Source organism: Vombatus ursinus, unplaced genomic scaffold, assembly GCF_900497805.2.
Source record: "Vombatus ursinus unplaced genomic scaffold, bare-nosed wombat genome assembly UNPS02013950.1, whole genome shotgun sequence".
Lineage (NCBI taxonomy): Eukaryota > Metazoa > Chordata > Mammalia > Diprotodontia > Vombatidae > Vombatus > Vombatus ursinus.
In genome coordinates this window covers 1-21,204 of record NW_020953728.1, presented here as the reverse complement: position 1 = coordinate 21,204, position 21,204 = coordinate 1, and the positions used below count along the sequence as shown (strand labels likewise).

General features: G+C 34.7%; 1 protein-coding gene across 1 annotated transcript in view; it reads left to right on the top strand.

Moving 5' to 3' along the window:
* Nucleotides 1-21,193, top strand: part of MUC19 (mucin 19, oligomeric) — a gene marked incomplete at its 3' end in the record, with an annotated part of 121,653 nt that extends 100,460 nt beyond the window's left edge. Inside the window, exons 21-32 of the mRNA XM_027858971.1 lie at nt 151-251; nt 485-636; nt 1,040-1,178; nt 3,335-3,439; nt 3,528-3,722; nt 8,275-8,514; nt 8,595-8,751; nt 9,938-10,063; nt 11,063-11,204; nt 12,055-12,086; nt 20,912-21,013; nt 21,138-21,193. Of these exons, the coding sequence (XP_027714772.1) occupies nt 151-251; nt 485-636; nt 1,040-1,178; nt 3,335-3,439; nt 3,528-3,722; nt 8,275-8,514; nt 8,595-8,751; nt 9,938-10,063; nt 11,063-11,204; nt 12,055-12,086; nt 20,912-21,013; nt 21,138-21,193 (1,547 nt within the window). The remainder of the gene's footprint in view (nt 1-150; nt 252-484; nt 637-1,039; nt 1,179-3,334; nt 3,440-3,527; nt 3,723-8,274; nt 8,515-8,594; nt 8,752-9,937; nt 10,064-11,062; nt 11,205-12,054; nt 12,087-20,911; nt 21,014-21,137) is intronic.
* Nucleotides 21,194-21,204: the final 11 nt, after the last annotated feature.

The window sequence follows — 21,204 nt, the reverse complement described above, 5'->3', positions numbered from 1 at the left end:
GAGAGACCAGGAGAATGGTGTTGCCCTCTGCACTAAGAGAGAAGATAGAAAGTATCTGACTCTTGTCTATAAACTTAAAATGCCCACATTTTAGTAATAGAAACTGAATGAAAGCCTTTCTAATGAACATTAACTTTTTTTTTACTCTAGAAAATTGTACTGGAGGAGCTACATACGTGAACTGCAGTGAACCAAATGCACAGCGAAGACAGGACAGAACATGTAGCTCTCGGAATATACCTAGTTTTAATGTAAGTAAAATGACAGATGCTAAATGCTAAAATATTACAAGTCAAACATTTGGAAAATTCTTTGCTAAATTAATTTATTTGGAAAGAAAATAGTAATATTTTGCTTGTCTAATTAATGGATCCAAATGCGTTATTGTATAATCTATATATATCTCAATCTATGTTAAATAAATAACAGTGAGATTTGATAGTAACTTAAGTTCTTGGTTGATTACTTGTATTCCTTCATGTAGGAAGACATTCCCTGCAGACGTGGATGCTTCTGTCCTATAGGAATGGTTCGGGACTCAAAAGGAAACTGTATCTTTCCTGATGACTGCCCATGTTTTTTTGGTGGATTGGAATATGAACAAGGAAGTACTACAACAGTTGGATGCAATGAATGGTGCATATCAAACTAGCAGTTTTCCAGGGGAGAGGGGGTGGGTGAGGTGATTGTATTTTGTGGTTTAAGAAATACATGATTTGCCTAATTTCCATGGGGAAAAGACAGAAGTGTATTTTAATCTCATAGTCATTTAGGGTTTAGACTACTGGTGATGTTTACTCTTAAACTTACGTTCTCATTTTTAAAATATATTCACAACAGGAAAGACAGAGACAGAGAAAGAAGAAAAGAGAACATGCAATGATGTCCTTACAACTTCATGAATAAATGTCAATTCCTTTTGTTCTTTCCCCAACAAATTTATATATTAATAACATTTCTTATAATTTTATAATTATTATAAATATTATATATAAATATAACAAAATTATAAATATTATCTGTGTCTCTTTTCTCTTAGTACTTGTATAAAAGGATCTTGGAGTTGCACACAAAACAAATGTCAAACATCCTGCCACATTTATGGGGATGGACATGTTAGAACTTTTGATGGAAAAAGTTACAGCTACGATGGTCTCTGTCAGTATTCCTTTGTTGAGGTAATTACAAATATCACTAAAATTTCCAAATCTTTATCAAATACATATATTTCTATTTTTGAACTTTGAGCTTACTTCTACTTCAAAGTGTTCAGCTTTAAAAATGAATATATGGGCTCCTTAATGTTGTTGTGATATGTACTATGGTGGAAGTTGCACTAGATTTATAGTTAGCAGATCTGGTTTAAAATTCTGACTCTGCAATGACTACAGTGATCTACTATTTGATAAACCCAAAGACTCCAGCTTTTGAGATAAGAACTCACTATTTAACCAAAACTGCTGGGAAAACTGGAAAATAGTATGGCAGAAACTAGGCATAGATCAACATCTTACACTGTATACCAAGATAAAGTGAAAATGGGTACATGATTTAGATATAAAAGCTGATACTAGAAGCAAACTAGGAGATCAAGGAATAGTTTAACTGTCAGATCTATGGAGAAGTGAAGAATTTATGACCAAACAAGAGATAGAGAACATTATGAAATACAAAATGGGTAATTTTGACTGCATTAAATTGAATAGTTTTTGCCCAAACAAAGCCAATGCAATCCAGATTAGGAGGGAAGCAGAAAACTGGGAAAGAATTTTTACAAGCAGCGTCTCTCATAAGGGCCTCATTTCTAAAATACATAGAGAACTAAGTCAAATTTATAAGAATACAAGTTATTTCTCAATTGAGAAATAGTTAAAGGATATAAATAGGCAGTTTTCAGGTGGAGAAATTAATGCCATCTATAGTTACATAAAAAATGCTCTAAATCACTATTGATTTAGAAATGCAAATCAAAATGACTCTGAGGTACCACATCACACCTATAAGATTAGCTAACATGATAAAACAAGATAATGATAAATGTTGGAGAACATGTGGGAAAATTGGAACACTAATGCTTTGTTGGTGGAGTTGTGAACTGATCCAACCATTCTGGAAAGCAATTTGAAACTATGCACAAAAGGCTATAACACTGTGCATACCCTTTGACCCAGCAATACCACTTCTAGGTCTGTATCCCAAAGAGATCATAAAAATGGGAAAAGGACTCACATATATAAAAATTTTTATAGCTGCTCTTTTTTTAGTGGCAAAGAATTAGAAATTGAGGGGAAGCCCATCAATTGGGGAATGGCCTAACAAGTCGTGGTATATGAATATAATGGAATGTAATTTCCATAAGAAATAATGAGCAGGAATACCTGGAAAGACTTACACAAACTGATGCTGAGTGAAGTGAGCAGAACCAGGAGAACATTGTACACAGAAACAGCGATATTGTGTGATGATTACCTTTGATAGACAGAGCTATTCTCAGCAATGCAAAGATCTAAGAGAACTCCAAAAGACTCATGATGGAAAATGCTGTCCACATCCAGAGAAAGAACTGTGGAGTCTGAATGCAGATTGAAGAATATTATTTGCTCGCTCTCTCTCTCTTTTTTTTTTTGTTTCTTCTTTCTTGTAGTTCCTCCCATTGGTTCTAATTCTTCCTTACAACATCACTAATGTGGAAATGTTTTTTTTTTTAAAAAGAAAACTATCTTTGCATATAATTGGAAAAAATACTATTAAAAAAGAAAAAAAATGAAAAAAAATTCTCATTCTATGTCCCACCAATACCAAAGCCACTTCAACTTTCTGCGTCTCATTGTCCACATCTGTAAAATAAGAAGAGTTAGACTTGTTGATTTCTAAGTTTCCTTATACCTCTATATCTTATGCTCAAACATTAAACTTTTGGATGATTTATAAGTACTTTTATGGATTAGTTCTATTAAGTGTCTAATTCCAGACACATTTTGATGAGACCTTTAGGCATGCAATCTGACCAAGAAATAAGTAGCCCTCCAAATTACAGAACCACATATGTCATAGATACATATAAAACATCAACCTGGAAGATCAGTAAAAACTTAAGTTATAAGGATTTAGGGAAAATGTGGAAATGAAGTTATTTTCCAGAGAACAAAGTCAGAATCTGTACGCCTAGGAAAATCTTCTAATTTGGAGGAGAAAGTGAAGTGAGGACTTTAAAATAGTTTATGAAAGTTGAAATTTCATAGGATACATTGATCATTTAAGGTAATTATTGTAGTTTAAAAATCTTTGGTAGAAAAGTTTACAAATGCTTAAAATTGCAAATTGCATATTTTAGGATTATTGTGGTCAAGAATCTGGCACGTTCCGAGTTTTAACTGAAAGTGTTCCATGTTGTGAAGATGGACTTACATGCTCAAGAAAAATAGTAGTTGCTTTAAAGGTACAGTATGGCTCTTATTTACTTCTGTTAGTCTATAAAACAGCCAACTGAAACTGTTACAACCTTAAAAATTTCTTTTCATTTATAGGACCAAAATGTTGTCTTACACGATGGCAAAGTCACAGCAGTCAAAATTCTGGAAAGCAAAGGATGTGAACTCAATACAACTGTATACTCTATGCACACTGTTGGTCTATACTTGATTTTGAAATTTGTAAATGGATTAACCTTGATTTGGGACAAAAATACAAGAGTATCTGCTATACTGGATCCAAGCTGGAGTGTATGTATATTACTAATATGGTATTTATGAGGAAGCACAATACCAATTACAGTGAAAAAATAGTTGCAGCAGTATTGACAGGAGCAAGGGTACTACTAGTGTTTGAATCCTAGTGTTAATTAGGGGGAAAATCTTCCTACTTCTACTTTCATTTTAGGGGAAAACAAACTATATCATCAAGTCAGAAAGCATTTGGCAAGACAAATTGTGAGGATTTTGAATTAGATGTATTTATGTGATATGTAATTATATATCTCCCTTGAAAAATATTCCCATAGTTAGAAGGGAACCATTTACATTTTATTTCTTGAACTTTTTGTGGTTTGCATTTCTAGATCATTTTAGGAATTTGAATTGTAAAGAGTGATAAAATCCTTCTTACTGGTTTCTGGTATCAGGAATACTCTGAATTACACACAGGTTCTTTTTTTCCCTTAAATTCTAGCACTTCTCTACTTTAAAAAATTTTCAATTTATTTATTTTTAGCATTCTATTATTTTTAAATTTTGAGTTTCAATTCTATCCCTCCTTCCCAGATATCAATCAAAACATATTTCCACATAAGGCATATTTTTAAAAGTCAGAAAAATAAAGTGAGAAATTTATGCTTCAATTTGCACTCAGAGTTCATCATCTCTGGAATTGAATTGCATTTTTTTCATCATGAGTTCTTTGGAAATGTCTTGGATCATTGTATTGATTAGAATAACTAAGTCTTTCACAGTTGATTATCATTACAACATTGCTGTTACTGTGCACAATGATCTCCTGGTTCTTCTTACTTTACTTTGTATCAGTTCACATAGATCTTGCCATGTTTTCCAGAAACCAGTCCCCTTGTAATTTCTTACAGCACAATAGTCCTCCAATACAATCATGTGCCACAACTTGTTTAGCCATTCCCTAATTGATGGGTTACCCCTTGATTTCCAATTCTTTACCACCACAAAAAGAGATTTTATAAATATTTTTGTAATATATGTTATTTTTCTTTTTCTTTGATCTCTTTGGGATATAGACCTAGTAGTGGTATTGCTGGGTCAAGGGGTGTGCACAATTTTATAGTCCTTTTATCATAGCTCAAAATTGTTCTCTGGAATAGTCGGATCAGGTCCAATGGTGGAACTCCATCAGCAGTTCATTAGTGTACCTATTTTTCACTCATGCCCCTCCAGCATTTGTCGTTTCTGATAGGTGTGAGGTGGTACTTTAGAGTTGTTTTAATTTGCCTTTCTCTGGTCAGTATTTAAAGTATTTTTTTTCATATTGCTATAGATAGCTTTGATTTCTTCTTCTGAAAATTGCCTGTTTATATCTTTGACCATTTATCAATTGGGGAATGGCTCTTATTTTTATAAGTTTGACTCAGTTCTATACCCAATATATATTTGAGAAATGAAGCCTCTTTCAGAGAAATTTGCTGTAAAATTTTTGATATTACTTCCTTGTCTATGGTATCTTTTAGCATAATGTAGTCTCCCTGATTATCTCTTTTAATTAGGCTCATTTTGGCTTTTGCTTTGTCTGCCCTTGCCTTTTTTTTTTTTTAGTTCATCTGAAGCACATTAGATTCTACTCTAGAACTTTCTTTTAACTCTGTGTTAACTCTTGTCTTTCTATTTTAAGTGTGTCTCTTATAAACAACATATTGCTGAATTCTGGTTTCAAATTCTTTCTGCTATCTGCTTCCATTTTATGGGTGAGTTCACCATATTCACATTCACAGTTATGATTGCTAACTCTGTATTTCCTTCCATCCCATTTTCTTCTGTTTCTCCAACCCTCTACTCCCCATCTCTTATCCCTCCTCAAAAGTCTATTTTGCACCCTTCCTTTTAATTACCACTTTCTCTTATCCCCTTCCCCTCCTATTTCCCTACTGGGTAAGTTACATTTCTGTAAACAATTGAGTGTGTGTGTGTATACATACATACATACATACATACATACATACACACATATACATATATATATATACACACATACATGTGTGTATAAATATATAAATTCTTCTCACTTTGAACCAATTCTGATGAGAGTGAAGTTCAAGCACTGCCTGGCACCCCTGTCATTTTCCCCTCTGTTGTAAAAACTCTCAATTGTGTGCCTCTTTTATGAGAAAAATTTCCCGATTCTACCTATTCCTTTCCCCTTCTCCCAGGGTATTCTTCTTTCTCATCCCTTTATTTTCTTTTAGAGGTCATTCCAACATAATCAGCTCACACCTATGCCCTCTGTCTATGTAAATTCTTTTTAACTGCCCTAATAATGGTAAAGTTCTTGGGAGTTACAGGTATCAGGTTCCCATATAGGATTGTAAAAAGTTTAACTTTATTGCATTCCTTATAATTACTCTTTCATGTTTACTTTTTAATTCTTCTCTTGAATCTTCTGTTTGAATGTCAAATTTTCTATTCAACTCTGGTCTTTTCATCAGAAATGCTTCGAAGTCCTCTATCTCATTAAATGTCCATTTTCCCCCTGAAGGATAAAACTCAGTTTTTCTGGGTCAGTTATTCCTGATTGTAATCTTAGCTCATTTTATATCATATCTCAAGTCCTCCATATCTTTAACATAGAAGCTGCTAAATCTTATATTATATTGACTGTGGCTTCATGATATTTGAATTGTTTCTTGCTGGCTGTTTGCAATATTTTCTCATTGACCTCAGAGCTCTGGAATTTGGCTATAATAATCCTGGGAGTTTTCATTTGGGAATCTCTTTCAGGAGGTGATTGGTGGATTCTTTCCATTTCTATTTCACCCTCTAGATCTAAGATATTTGAAAAGTTTTCCTTGATAATTTGATGATACCTAGGCTCTTTTTTAAAATCATAACTTTAGTTCTTAAATTATCTCTCCTTTATCTGTTTTCACAGGTCAATTGTTATTCTGGTGAGATATTTCATATTCCCTTCTGCTTTTTCATTCTTTTGAGTTTGTTTTATTGTTTCTTGATGTCTTATGGAGTCATTAGCTTCCACTTGTGCAATTCTCATTTTTAAAGAGTTCTTTTCTTTGGTGAATTTTTGTACCTCCTTTTCTGTTTGACCAATTCTGCTTTTTAAAGAGTTCTTCATTTCAGTGTATTTTTGTGCCTCTCTTACCAAGCTGTTAATTCCCTTACATCACTTTAATTTATTTCTTTTTCCAATTTTTCTTTTACCATTCTTATCTTTTTTTCTAATTCTTCCAGGAATTCTTGTTGAGTTTGGATTCAATTAGCATTTTTCTCGAGGCCTTGTTTGTAGCTGTTCTCACATTGTTGTCTTCTTCTGAGTTTATGTCTTGGTCTTCCCTGCCACTATAGTAGCTATATATGGTCAAATAATTTTGTTGTTGTTGTTGTGTGCTCATTTTCTCACTTGACAGCAGGTATCATTTTATTCATTGTATTTATGCCCCTAGGATTTATATAATTTTATTAGTTGTATTTATATCCCTATGGTATTTTATACCTACAATAATCCCTAGTGCACAGTAAGTGCTTCAGAAATGCTTAATGATTGACTTTTCCAATGTCTTTTTATCTATATTTCAAAGATCACTGGCAATAGCTCTTAAATTAAATCTACCAGTTTTTTTTCCCAAATACCTTGGGATATAGTGAGATTGGGATGAGTAATTTACACTCATTCAGGGCAGCTAAGTGCTCTCTTACCATCTCCTCACTTAAGAAAAAAAAATGTTCTATCTGTCCCAATTAGAAGATCTTAGTGGAGAAGACTTTCTCAAGAAAACAGGCGTTTGTTCATTTTTCCAGTTTATTTCTTGACTTAGAGTTTTATATTAAAGTTGGGCTCTGCACACCTGGAGTTGGGGATGCACCATCCCAAGCTTCAGGTTTTTTTGTGCTGCTGTTTTCAGAACTAGTTCTGGGAGTCTTCAAATTTTTGGTACTTCCAAGGTGGTGTGATCCTGGGAGAAGTATGGTCATCGCTTGCTTTGTCTGTGCTCCAATCTTTACCCAGAAAGTGCTCCTGTTCCCTGCAGTCTGCAAGCACTAGCCGTCCTCTTTGCTTTGGAAATGTGACTAGAGTCCCTGCTCCCTTGTGACCAAACACCAGGCAGGGCTCTTCCCCACCTTGGAACTAGATCCAGAACTGCATATGGGCAATAGAATTGCCAATGAGCACTAACTGTACCAAGAGCCAGAAAAAGGTCCTCTGTGGTTTTCTGACCAGTTGTCTGACCCCCTTAACATCCCTGGGCTGAGAGCTCCTGAAGCTGTTGCTGTTGTCAATGCTGCTGCTGCCCGGCCTCTGTTGTCATCGTGTGTGTCAGCTTTAAACAGACCTCCACCTCGGTGTCACAGACTTCTGCTGATCTCTTAAATTTTCTTAGAATAGAAAAAATGTCTCATCCCAATCTTTTGTTGGCTTAATTTAAGGTGTTATTTTAAAGTTGTTTGGAGAAGGAATGTTGGGGAGAGTGCAGCTGTGTTGCTACCCCTAATCTCCCATCTTTGCTACATGTAGCTTCTTGATAAAGTGCAATCATGATACTTGCATCTATAAGAACTCTTCCATTTTAGTGTATTTTTAATGCAGGGAAAAGTGTGTGGTCTGTGTGGAAATAATAATGGAGATCTCAAGGACGATTTCACTACAAGGCATGCATCAGTAGCTGTTGGAACATTGGAATTTGGAAATAGTTGGAAAACAAGTCAAGAGTGTTCAGACACAGTGGTTCAAGCTTTTCCATGTGATTCTAACCCATACTGTAAAGCATGGGCTTTAAGAAAATGTGAGATCATCAGAGACAGTACATTTAAAGATTGCCACAACAAGGTAATAGTTTCATTATTCTATTATTTATGAAGATGTCTTTCCTGGTAGCAGAAAAGACTGATATACTGTGTTCTGTTTAGGTTGATCCTGATGCTTACTATACTGCATGTTTGGAAGAAGCCTGTGCATGTGATATGGAAGGAAAATACCTTGGGTTCTGTACTGCTGTGGCCATGTATGCAGAAGCTTGTAGTGCAGTCGGAGTTTGTGTCTCTTGGAGAAAGCCAGATCTTTGCCGTAAGCAAAATGACAGACTGGGCTAGCTAATTTAACAGCATTTTACGTAGAACTGTTCTGCTAGAAAAAATATTCTTTAAAAGAATTATAATCTCTAAATATGATTCTATGGCTCGGAATGTTACTGTTTGAGTAATTATTTGTTTCGTGACAACATATTTTGACATAAAGATATTGGTTCAGAGTTTCAGTTTTCATTGCTCTTGTTCCAAAAGAGAATACCTAGGTATTGAGGAATATATACATACCCACACACATACATGTATGTTTGTGTATGTATATGTATGTATGTATGTATGTATGTATATATATATATATACATATCAATAATTACTATTTGGATTTCTGTGAATTGTAATATCACTTAACATAGTCCTAGATTGTTGAACATCTGTCATAAGGAGTGAATTCCATTACATTTCATTAAAAGTTAAAGCTATTTAAAGGCTTTTGCAAAATTCAATTCAATAAACATTTGTAAAGTGCCTACTGGGTGCCCAGTACTGTGCTAGGTCTTGTGAGTACAAAGAAAAATATTAATTAGTTTCTGCCTTCAAGTACCTTACACTTGAGAGATACAAATTGCACACAAATAAATGCAAAATCATACAAAGTAATTTCAAGAGGGAAAGAATGGTAACAACTGGAAAATCTAGAAAGGTCTAATATAGGAGATAGCACCTGATCTAGTCTTGGAGGAAACTAGCAATTCTTTGAGGTGGAGGGAATGCATTCCAGATTGGGGGAGAGGGAAGTGGGAGGGAATTATGCAAAGGCATGAGGCAGAAGATAGAATGCCATGTACAGGGAGTAGATAGTAGGTCGGTTTGAATAGAGGAGAGAATAACATTAAAAGACCATGCTTCTAATGTTCGAGAAATCGCGGTTTATTATTTTTTCCTCTAGTCAAAGGAAAGTTCAGTTTTTCATACAATAAAGTATTCCAAAAGTCTTAGTGCAGTTTTAAGCAAAACTTAAAACCATCTTTAGAACATCCTGTATCTGCTCTATGAGTTATTTTTAAACAATACCTCTATTTAGAAGATGAAGTCACAGGAACTAACTAGGAGTGAATGAAATATTATATAAATTCATTATCTCTTTCACATGAAAACTTTTTTGAAAAATCTATTTTGGTAAAATGAAAGATTAAAGTTGAAAGTAATTCATCACAATTCAATTACAGCTGTCTACTGTGATTTTTACAACGCCCCTGGTGAATGCAGTTGGCATTATGAGCCGTGTGGAACGGTGAAAGCAAAAACATGCAAAGATCACCTTATTGGCCAAAAATTTGCTACTCTTTTGGAAGGTAAGGAATTTTTTGATAGCTTCCATGGAACAATATAAAGGAGTCTTGCTTTGTAAAAATATAAGATGACACACATAATTTATTTACAAAATCTGTTTTGCTCATTTCCTAACAAATAATGGTTAATAAACACATTTTTGTATCACAGAAAGTAAAAATAAATAGTTAGCATTTGTATAGTGTATTAAGATTTGCAAAATGCTTTACATACAGTATCTCTTTTTAACTTCACAACAACCCTGTTGAAGCAGGTGCTATTATTGTTTCCATTTTATAGATAAGGAAATTGAAACAGAAAGGTGTTTGAGGTGATATTCAAACTCAAGCCTTCCTGGCTCCAAATCCAACACTCTACCCATTATACCACCTAATTGTCAAATGGATTAATTCTGTCTTTAATAAATTCATTAAGGAAAAATTTAAAAAACAATACAATAACCCAGTTATCCTACCCTCAATTCTTAGTACTTTTTTTGTGGGAGAGTGATGCAAATCAAAGTAAAACAAGTTGATATCAAGGATTCAAAAGCCCTGTACACCCAGAATATGAAGTGGGTTTATTAAGCCTTCAATCATTGTTTTACATCTTCCATATCTGCAACTATACCTATAACTGATACTCAGAGTGATAACTCAGTCATACTTCCAGAATATCAATCATAAAAGAAACATTGAATTGTGTTCAATATATTCCCTGCGGCAGGGAGACTTTTGGAAGACTGTCATCAATGATACTGGAAATGAAAAAAAGTTTTTATTTATTGGTTACATAACTCAAAATTAAATTAATTATAATTATATTATTCTAGTTAATTGAAGTTTTGTAGGAAAGGTTCAGTCTGAGTCTTGTTGCTTTTATAAACTTTTCTAATGCATGTGAAGTTTTAACATCTTAACATTTTTATTTGGCAATGGAATAACTAATATACTTTACCAAATTAATTGACACATGATGAATGTCAACAGAGCTTCAATTAATTTAATAATTTTCATACACAGGTTGCTATGCTAAATGCCCTGACAGTGCCCCATATCTGGATGAAAACATCATGAAGTGTGTCAGTTTATCAGAGTGCAGCTGCTTCTACAATGATATAATACCAGCAGGTGGAATAATTGAGGATGAATGTGGAAGAACATGGTACAGTGCCTATTACTACTTCAATATTCAATTCTCTACCTGCAATTTTAATTCAAAATTAATGCACTGAATATATTCAGAATAGGGGATAGAGAGGTAGATGTGGTGTCAGGATACCTGGATTTGAATCCCTCCTCTGACACTAGCTAGCTCTTTAACCATGGCTTAATTTATGAGTGTCTTTCAGTATTGGTGGAAAGAGTTCCCACACAAATGAAATCTCAGATCCTTGATACATAGTGCAGGTATATGCATGCCATTTTCAATTATAAAATTCATAAAACTGAGTAATAGGTTTTTTAAAAATCAATTATTAGTTGTGTATTTCCTGAAGATTTATCTCAACTAAATATATCTTTCTCAAATATGATTTTAGTAGTGCTGAATACTGGAGAGAGATCACAAAAGTCTGTCAGATATACATATCACTCCCCAAAAATGTATATGATATCTATGAGGCTTCAGGAAAACAAGTACAATATTTTATATTTCATCACAATCCAAAGACAGAATAGTGTTGAAAGCTGAAAACACAGAAGCTAAATTCGTGTCCTGCTCTTTATTTTAAATGATCTCTTGTTAACAAGGATCATCCAATGAAATAACTAGGAATCTTACATGGTGTAACAGGATATGTGGATTGTGAATTGTGGTTTTGTTTCTTCTTCCTTCTGTGTTAAGAGCAAACTATTGCTGGTATTTTGAGGGTAGGGGTGTCAACTATATTTCAATATTAGGCAAAAAAATTATTTTTGTTGTGATTTAGCAATGAGATAGTATATATTCTAAAAGTCTATTTTTGTGAGTAAGAATTTTAAATATCATTCTTATTTTTTTATTTCACTTCCAGTTTTTGCATAGCAGGTCAATTACAGTGCATTGGTGAGTAATTGCATTTTTGTTTCAATTCATTTATGAAAGAATAGATTAGAAATTTTCCCCATCAAAAATTTACACATTGTAGAAAAATATGCACACGATTTTATCATATACAGTCCAACCCATTACAGACAAAATTAAAAAGTGGACATGCACATGATTTACAATATATCTCTGCCATTTGTTTGCTGGTGCTACGTATTCTGCATCCCAAAGCCATTTTCCTTCCTAGCATCACCACTTTATTCTGGGTAATTGATACATTAACCACTGCTGAGATGATTCCCACTATCTAGGATTACCCATCCTGATGTAGCTCTGGAAGCCATGATGCAAAAACTGTGAGCCTGACTACCAATCTAAATATTCTGGGATGTGAGTGGGGAACAGTATAGAAAGAGTGACTGAAAGTATCATTCAAGACTGACATGCAGCCATGTGATCAAACCTTTTAGGTGACATCTTCAGTACCTCTATGCTACTTCTTGTTTATTTTCTCCTGAATACAGAAAATGCCTTCTCTAAAAAACTAAAAAAATAGAAATGTCATGGCAGACTTAAGCCCTAAACCTGAAGATAATATTTTTTCGTTGCTTTTAATTGCTATCTTGTGGTTATTACAGAAACAACTACATATCCTGCTTTGACGAGTTCAGGTAAATGTTTTACTAATTTATTTCCAAGTACTTTTCTGTTTGCTATCGCATATGCTTTTCATAAAAGAAACCAAAGTGATTAGCAATTTGGATTGGTCAATGTACCAATGTACAATGTACAGAGAATCATTAAGTAATAACTAACAAGAACTGGGAAAGATGATAAAGGATCACTACATTTTGCATATTTAAAAATGTGATATCTACCTTCTATACTTAAGATTTCTGATTAACTGCTATTAGTCAGAATTCAGAATTTTACCTTAGAAATGTGAACCCTAGTGGAATGAGACACAAAAATGAAAGTTTCCATTGAAGAAAACTTTGGTGAGTTATAAAAACACTGGAGTACAATTTGATAGTACATGAATGAAAGCAATTGACTTCCTTTTTCCCCTAAAATTTATATGGCTGACTTTTAATCTATGCTTTTCAATTTATATATCTTTAAACTATAATCAATTATGTCCATATAATAACTTTTCAAGATAGTTTGGCAGAATGCAGTTTTAAAATTTGAATAGATCTATATTTAAATCATAGGCAACGAGAATTTATAAGCTAATAAAATTTACACATTATTGCTTAATATAAAAAGGTAGTTTTTTTATTTACTAATAATTGCTTTGGGGAGGAATATGAGACAGCAAATAGGAACACGAATTAGAAAATTTGAAGTTTAGTTCCAATTCTGCCTTTCGCCAATTTGACTATAAAGTTCTTTATAAAGTTTTAATGAGAATAAATAAAAAAATTGAAAATTTCAGATCATATTGAAATAAAGACTTCCAGTGAGGCAGTGTGACATAGTACAATGAACTCTTACTTTGAAATTACAAAACCTGAGTTCAAATCTTTACCTAATTATTGGCTGTAAGATCTTGGGTAACTTGATTAGCTTTTCTGGGTTACAGTTTTTTCCTCATTTATGAAATTAGGGTACTGGATTGTGCAATTTCTGAGTTCTAACTTTATAATCTATTGTATTGTTAGTAATGATTTCAGTTAAAAGCATGTTCAGCAGTCTAACAACAAGCTGACTTTGTTTTCAATAACTGAGCTTGGAAAACTAGTAAATACTGGTTGTTTATGTGATTTTAAATATTGGAAGCCATAAAAATGTAAAAAAAAAAATTTAAGATGTCCATATGAAATGCAGTTTCAGAGTTGAATTTTTCTGCTTGCCTTTGTGCAGAGACTAAATTCAGGTATTTATTGCAAATATTTTCCTGTACTATTTTACACTCATGCCTGGACATTTTCAAGTTTTTCATTCCCTTTCCACAAATATTCACTTTCCTAAGCAGCCTATTCTACAGGAAGCAGCACAACATCAAGTACCAAATCAGGTGAAACTGATGTCAATAGAAACACTTTGTAGATGGCATACCAGATAAACTGAGTCAACTAGAATTTTGAGGAATATTTCCTAATAAGGTTTGGTTTTCATTTTATTCAATAACTAAATTCTAACAGAAAACAAAGAAGACCTCTCTCAACTAAGATTATAATGAAGAGAGTTCCTTTGTTTAGAAAAGTTCTCTATGCTTTAGAAATCTATATCCTCAACGGCAAAATGAAGGAAATATTCTAGGAATTGCTGTTTTATCAAATATAATAATTTTGAATTGATTAACATCAAGATTAGTCACATTGAATTGCAAAATTTGAAACAAATATGGCACCTACTATAGTTCTATTTGCGTTGTGGCAAAAAAAAGTTGATTGGTCTAATGGGTAGCTATATATGTTAGATATCTGGAGAGGATTGAATGGAAATAGAAAGGAATACATCTTTTTCTCAGTGGTCATGGTACATTTATAGAGACAACAATATATAAGTACATAAAAATTTTATAGTTAAAAGCAGAAAAGCAGAAATATTAAAAGTATCCTATTCAGATTATAACATAGTAAAAATTATATTTATTAGGGAACCAAGGAAACATAGATTAGAAACTAATTGGAGATTAAACAACCTTTTCTTAAAGAATGAGTGGGTTAAAGAACAAATCCCTGTGGGATAGAGCAAAAGCAGTGATTAGAGGAAAATTTATATCTCTAAATGTTATATCAATAAAATAGAGAAAAAACAGACTGATGAATTGGGCATGCAATTTATAAAAAACTAGAAAAAATTAAAAATCCCCAATTAAACACTGAATTGGAAATCATAAAAATTAAAGGTGAGCTTAATAAAATTGAGAGTAAAAAAACCATTGATTTAATAAATAAAACTAGGAATTGGTTTTATGAAAAACAAATAAAATAAATAAACAATTGGTCAACTTGATTGAAAAAGAGAAGAATATACAACTAACAAAGATGAAATTAAAGCAATTATGAAGAGTTATTTTACCCAATTACATCTCAATAAAGTTAACAATTGAAATGAAATGGAAGAATTTTTACAAAAATATAAATTGCCTAGATTATTAGAAGAGGAAATAGAATGTCTAAATAGACCAATTTTAGAAAAAGAAATTGAGCAGACCATAAATGAGCTTCACAAGAGAAAAGCATCAGGACAAGTTGGATTTACAAGTGAATTCTATCAAACATTTAAAGATTAACTAATTCCAATATCAAAGTGAATTATTTGGAATCATAGGTAAAGAAGAGATGCTACCAAACTCCTTTCATAAAACAAATATAGTACTGATACCAAAACCAGAAAGAGTAAAAACAGAGAAAGAAAATTATAGACCAATTTCATTAATGAATATGGATGCAAAAATCCTAAACAAAACACTCATTAAAAGATTACAACAATATATTACAGATATTATGAGCAAATAAGATTTATACCATGATTTTAGGGATGGTTAAACATAAGAAAAACTAATAACACAATTGATTACAGCAACAATAATAATATAAAATAATAAATTTGTAAATAATAAAATTACATCAATAATTTTAAAATCATATGATTATATGAATAGATTTAGAAAAAAGCTTTCAATAAAGTTCAACACTCATTTCTATTAAAAACACTTGAAAATATTGGTATAGGGGCAGCTAGGTGGCGCAGTGGATAGAGCACCGGCCCTGAAGTCAGGAAGACCTGAGTTCAAATCCAGCCTCAGACCAGACACTTGACACTTACTAGCTGTGTGACCCTGGGCAAGTCACTTAACCCCAATTGCCTAAAAATTTAAAAAAAAAGAAAATATTGGTATAAATGGATTTTTCCTGAAGTTGATGAAAAGCACTTATCTAAAACCATCAGCAAGCATTATTTGTAATGAGGATAAACTAGAAGACTTCCCAGTAAGATTAGGTGTGAAACAAGGATGTCAACTATCACTAATATTATTTAATATTGTATTGGAAATCTTAGCAATAGCAATAAGAGAATAAAAAGAAATCGAATCCTCTATTTGACATTCAAAGACCTTAATAAACTGGTCCCCACTCAACCCTTGTTCTCATACTTTCCCAGGCTTCTTATACCGTATACTCTCTTTCCCCCCCATATACTCTACAATCCAGTGACATTTACCTCCTTGCTATTTCAAAAACAAGACTTGGGGCATTTTTACAGTTTGTCTTCTGTGTCTGGAATTTTCTACCACCTCATCAATGCCCCCTGGCTTTCCTGGCTACCTAGAAGTTCCACCTAAAATCTTACCTGTTAAAGGAAGCCTTTCCTGATCTACCAAAATTTGAGTGCCTTTTGTCAGTCAATTACTTCCTAATTATTGTGTATATAGCTTGTTTGAACATAATTGTTAGCATGCTCTTGCCCCTATTGGATTGTGAGCTCCTTCTGAGAAGGGACTATTTTTTTGACATTCTTTGTAACCTCAGTCCTTCCTAGCACATAGGAGGCCCTTATTAAGTGTTTGTTGATGACCTGACTGATTGGTCCTCTCTATTACTCTAACCCTTTAATAACACAAGATTGCAGCTCATGGAGTCATGCAGATATATACATGCAGACCTACTCTCTTAAATGCATCCATATACGCAAAGGTACATACCTATGATCTTAGGTACATAACTACATGCAAAACACCTACTCCACTGTTTTTCAATTGTCCGCTACTACTCACTCATCATCTGTGTCTCTATTGTTTTTTTTTTTGAGATTCATTAATTTATTTATTTTTAGTTTTCAATATTCACTTCCACAAGATTTTGAGTTCCAAATTTTCTCCCCATCTCATCCCTCCCCCAACCCCAAGACAGCATGCATTCTGAATACCCTTCCTTATCTTCCCTCCCTTCTATCTCCCTCCTGCTTCTCTTATCCCCTTCCTCTTCTATTTTCCTGTAGGGCAGGATAGATTTCTATACTCCATTGCCTATATATCTTATTTCCCAGTTGCATGGGAAAACAGTTTTTTAACATTTGTTTTTAAAACTTTGGGTTGGAAACTTTCTCCCTTCCTCCCTCCTCACCTACCCTCATTGAGAAGGCAAGCAACTTGATTCAGATTATACTTATGTAGTCATGCAAAACGCTTCCATAGTAGCGATGCTGTGGAAAACTAACTATATTTCCCTTCATCCTATCCGGGCCCCGTTTATTCTCTTCTCTCTTTTGACTCTGTCCCTCCTCAGAAGTGTTTGATTCTGATTACCCCCTCCCCCAATGTGCCCTCCCCTCTATCATCTCTTATCCCCTTCCCCCCTGTTTTCCTATAGGATAAGACAGATTTCCATACCCAATTGAGTGTGTATGTTATTCCTCCTTAACCAAATCCAATGAGAGTAAGATTTACTCATTCCCTCACACATCCCCTCCACTGTAAAAGCCTTTTGTTGTCTGTTTTTTGTGAGATAATTTACCCCATTCTACCTCTCCCTTTCTCCTTCTCCCAGTATAATCCCCTTTCACCCTTTAATTTTATTCTCCGGATATCATCCTTTCATCTTCAACTCACCCTGTGCCCTCTATCTATCAATCTATCTATACAAATAATTGCTTTTTCCCTTTGACTACTGTAATACTGACAAAGGCCTCATGAATTACAAATATCATCCTTCCATGTAGGAATGTAAACAGTTCAACCTTAAGAAGTCCCTTATGATTTCTCGTTCCTGTTTACCTCTTCATGCTTCTCTTGAATCTTGTATTTGAAAGTCAAATTTTCTAATCAGCTCTGGTCTTTTCATCAAGAATGCTTGAAAGTCCTCTATTTCACTGAATGACCATTCCAGTCCCTCCAGTCCCTTAATGTAGAAGCTGATAAATCCTGTGTTATCCTGATTGTGTTTCCATAATACTTAAATTGTTTCTTTCTGGCTGCTTGCAATATTTTCTCCTTGACCTGGGAACTCTGGCATTTGACTACAATATTCCTAGGAGTTTTCCTTTGGGGATCTCTTTCAGGAAGTGATTGGTGGATTCTTTCAATTTAGGTTTTACCCTCTGATTAGAGAATATCAGGGCGCTTTTCCTTGATGATTTCTTGAAAGATGATATCTAGACTTTTTTTGATCATGGCTTTCAGACAGTCCAATAATTTTAAAATTATTCTCCTGGATCTATTTTTCAGGTCAATTGTTTTTCCAATGAGATATTTCACATTGTCTTCTTATTTTTTCATTCTTTTGGTTTTGTTTTATAATGTCTTGATTTCTCACAAAGTCACTAGCTTTCACTTGCTCCATTCTAATTTTTAAGGAAGTATTTTCTTCAGTGAGCTTTTGGGCTTCCTTCCATTTGGCCAATTCTGCTTTCTTAGGCATTCTTCTCCTCACTGGCTTTTTGGAACTCTTTTGCCATTTGGGTTAGGCTATTTTTTAAGGTGTTATTTTCTTCAGTATTTTTTGAGTTCTTTTTTAGCAAGCTGTTGACTAGTTTTTCATGATTTTCTTGCATCACTCTCATTTATCTTCCCAGTTTTTCCTCTACTTCTCAAAATTCTTTTTCAGCTCTTCCATGGCCTGGGACCAATTCATATTTCCCTTGGAGGCTTTAGATGTAGAAGCTTGGATTTTGTTGTCTTCTTCTGGTTGTATGTTTTGATCTTCTTTGTCACCAAAGAAAGATTCTATGGTCTGACTTTTTTGCATAGTTTGCTTATGATTCCAGCCATTTACTTGAGTGTAAAACTCTTTGTTAAGGTAGGGGTCTGCTTCCAGTGTGAAGAATGTATTATCCCAAGCTTCAGGGGTTTTGTGCAGCTGTTTCCAGAGATACTTCAAGGGACCTGTAAGTTTTCAGTTTTTCCAAGGTGGTATCAAGGGCAAGGTGTTTACTCCTTTCCTGGCCTATGCTGGGGTCTATGAATGACCTCAAGCACTCTTGTCTGCCTTGGAACTGTGAGGAGGATTCCCTCTCCACCGCCACTACAAGCTCCAACATGCCAGGGCTCCTCCTAGTCCCAGGATCAGCACTCAGAACTGTGACCCAGATCCAAGCACAGGCAAAGTAAGAGAATCCTGCCTGAGTACCAGGAAAGAGATCCCTGCAATCTCCCTCTGATCAGCTACTTGATTCTCCCTCAGTCTGTGGGCTGGAAGCTCAGGAAGCAGCCACCGCCCCAGGGTTGCGCCGAGTCTCAGCCTGGGACTGAGCTTCTTTCTCACCATGGCCAAAGACTTTTCCTATTGACCTTCCAAGTCGTCTTTGGTATTTGTGTGTTGAGAAGTCTGGAAACTGTGATTCAGTCCTCTGAGGGCCGTTCCAGGTTCACTGAGACCTGTTCTTTTCTTGTGTGCTTGCCCATGCTGAATTGCTTTCCTCTCCCAGCCTGGTGCGATAGACCTTTCTAACAACCCTCCTGGTTGTCTTGGGCTGGAAATTTGTTTGACTCTGTCTTTTTGTGGGTTCTGCTGCTCTAGAATTTGTTTAGAGCCATTTTTACAGGTAATTGGAGGGTTTTGGGGGAGGGCCCAAGAAAGTCACTGCTTTTACTCCACCATCTTGGCTTCGCCCGCCTATTTATTGTTTTCTGAAAAGCAACCATATCCATAGGATCCAGTGAGACAAACACAGCTGAAAGTATCATCTTGGCAAGATTGATCACACTCAGTGGCAGCTCAGATGGATCCATTAAAGGTAAATACAGGTATATTAGATACCTGTATGGCCCTTAGTATTTCCCTGTTATACTTTGGGTCCTTCTGAAGTACCAGAAACATGAAGACCTACAAGATTCCCTCTTTGGCCCAATCTAACAACACTAGCTGCATTCTATCCTTTCTTGTCCGCCACCACACTACTCTTGAGAGCTATCAGCCATGGACCAGGCAGCCCATCACCATACCAAGCCCTCTTATTTCCCTTGTCCTTGGCACTTAATGCCTAGGCCTAAAAAGCAATACGTCTATTTCCCCCAAAGCTTCTGAGTTACAACCAACTTTTTTAAAGTGTGCATTCTTTTCTCTCTTCCTTATAAGGAAGCCTTGAGATGGGACCTTCCTCTGCTTCCAGACCAGTTAGGATTGGTTGTTATCTGCTCATGAAGAGAGGGATATAGCTATTTTCTATGCATTACCATATTCTTTGCGGGCATGACTGGAATAGTATCAGGAAGAAGTGCTTTTTGTGGTGAGAAAGAATTGAAAATTGAGAGGATGGCCATCAAGTGGGGGCTAAATAAGTTGTGGTATAAGAATATAAGAGAACACTATAGTGCTATAAAAAAATGATACACTGGCAGACTTCAAAAAATTTTGAAAGACTTATGTGAAATGAAGCTGAGTGAAATGATCAAAACCAGGAGAACATTGTAGAATATTAAAAGTGATGATTGTGCGATAAATGACATTGATAGGCACGACTCTTCTCAGCAAAGCAAGGATATAACACAATTCGAAAAGATTCATGATGTAAAATTCAATTGACAACCAGAGAAAGAATTATGGAGTCTGAAGGTATATAAAAGAACAACAAGGGCTGTTTCATTGTTGTTTAGTTTTATACCTGCGTTCGAGTAGATCCTCTGCTTAGTTCTAATTGAAATTTACATCATGACAAATGGAAAAATGTTTGCTATGAATGTATAACTAGAGCTAAAATCAAAATGCATACCATCTCAGGGGGTTGGAATAGAGAGGGGAAAAAATGTAAAGCTCAAAATATTATGGAAGTGAAAGCTGAAAGCCAAAAATAAATAATATATTATATATTTCATAAAAATGGGCTATTGCATCAAATGCTTCCTTTTCCTTGCAGTCTCTGAAACAAGAGAATTATCTTTTCTCTACACCTAGAAGCAGTCACGTCCCAAGGAGGCATTGGAACAAACAGAGCTGAAACCACGCCAACTGGAAGAGCATCACCCGGCAGCCTCAGCTCCAGTGCAGTCACTCAAGGTGAGGGGTATCTCAGGGATCTTCTTGCCCTTCTATCCCCTTTGGATGGGCCAGTTCTTCCGACAAAGCAAAGTCAAAAGCGAGCCTCTCTCTCGGCATGGCATGAGACTTTGGGCACCCTTAGCTTTCCTGGCTCCCCACGGCGGCTACCTGCCAAGGAGCACTAGACAAGCAGTGAAGGTGAGAGCAGG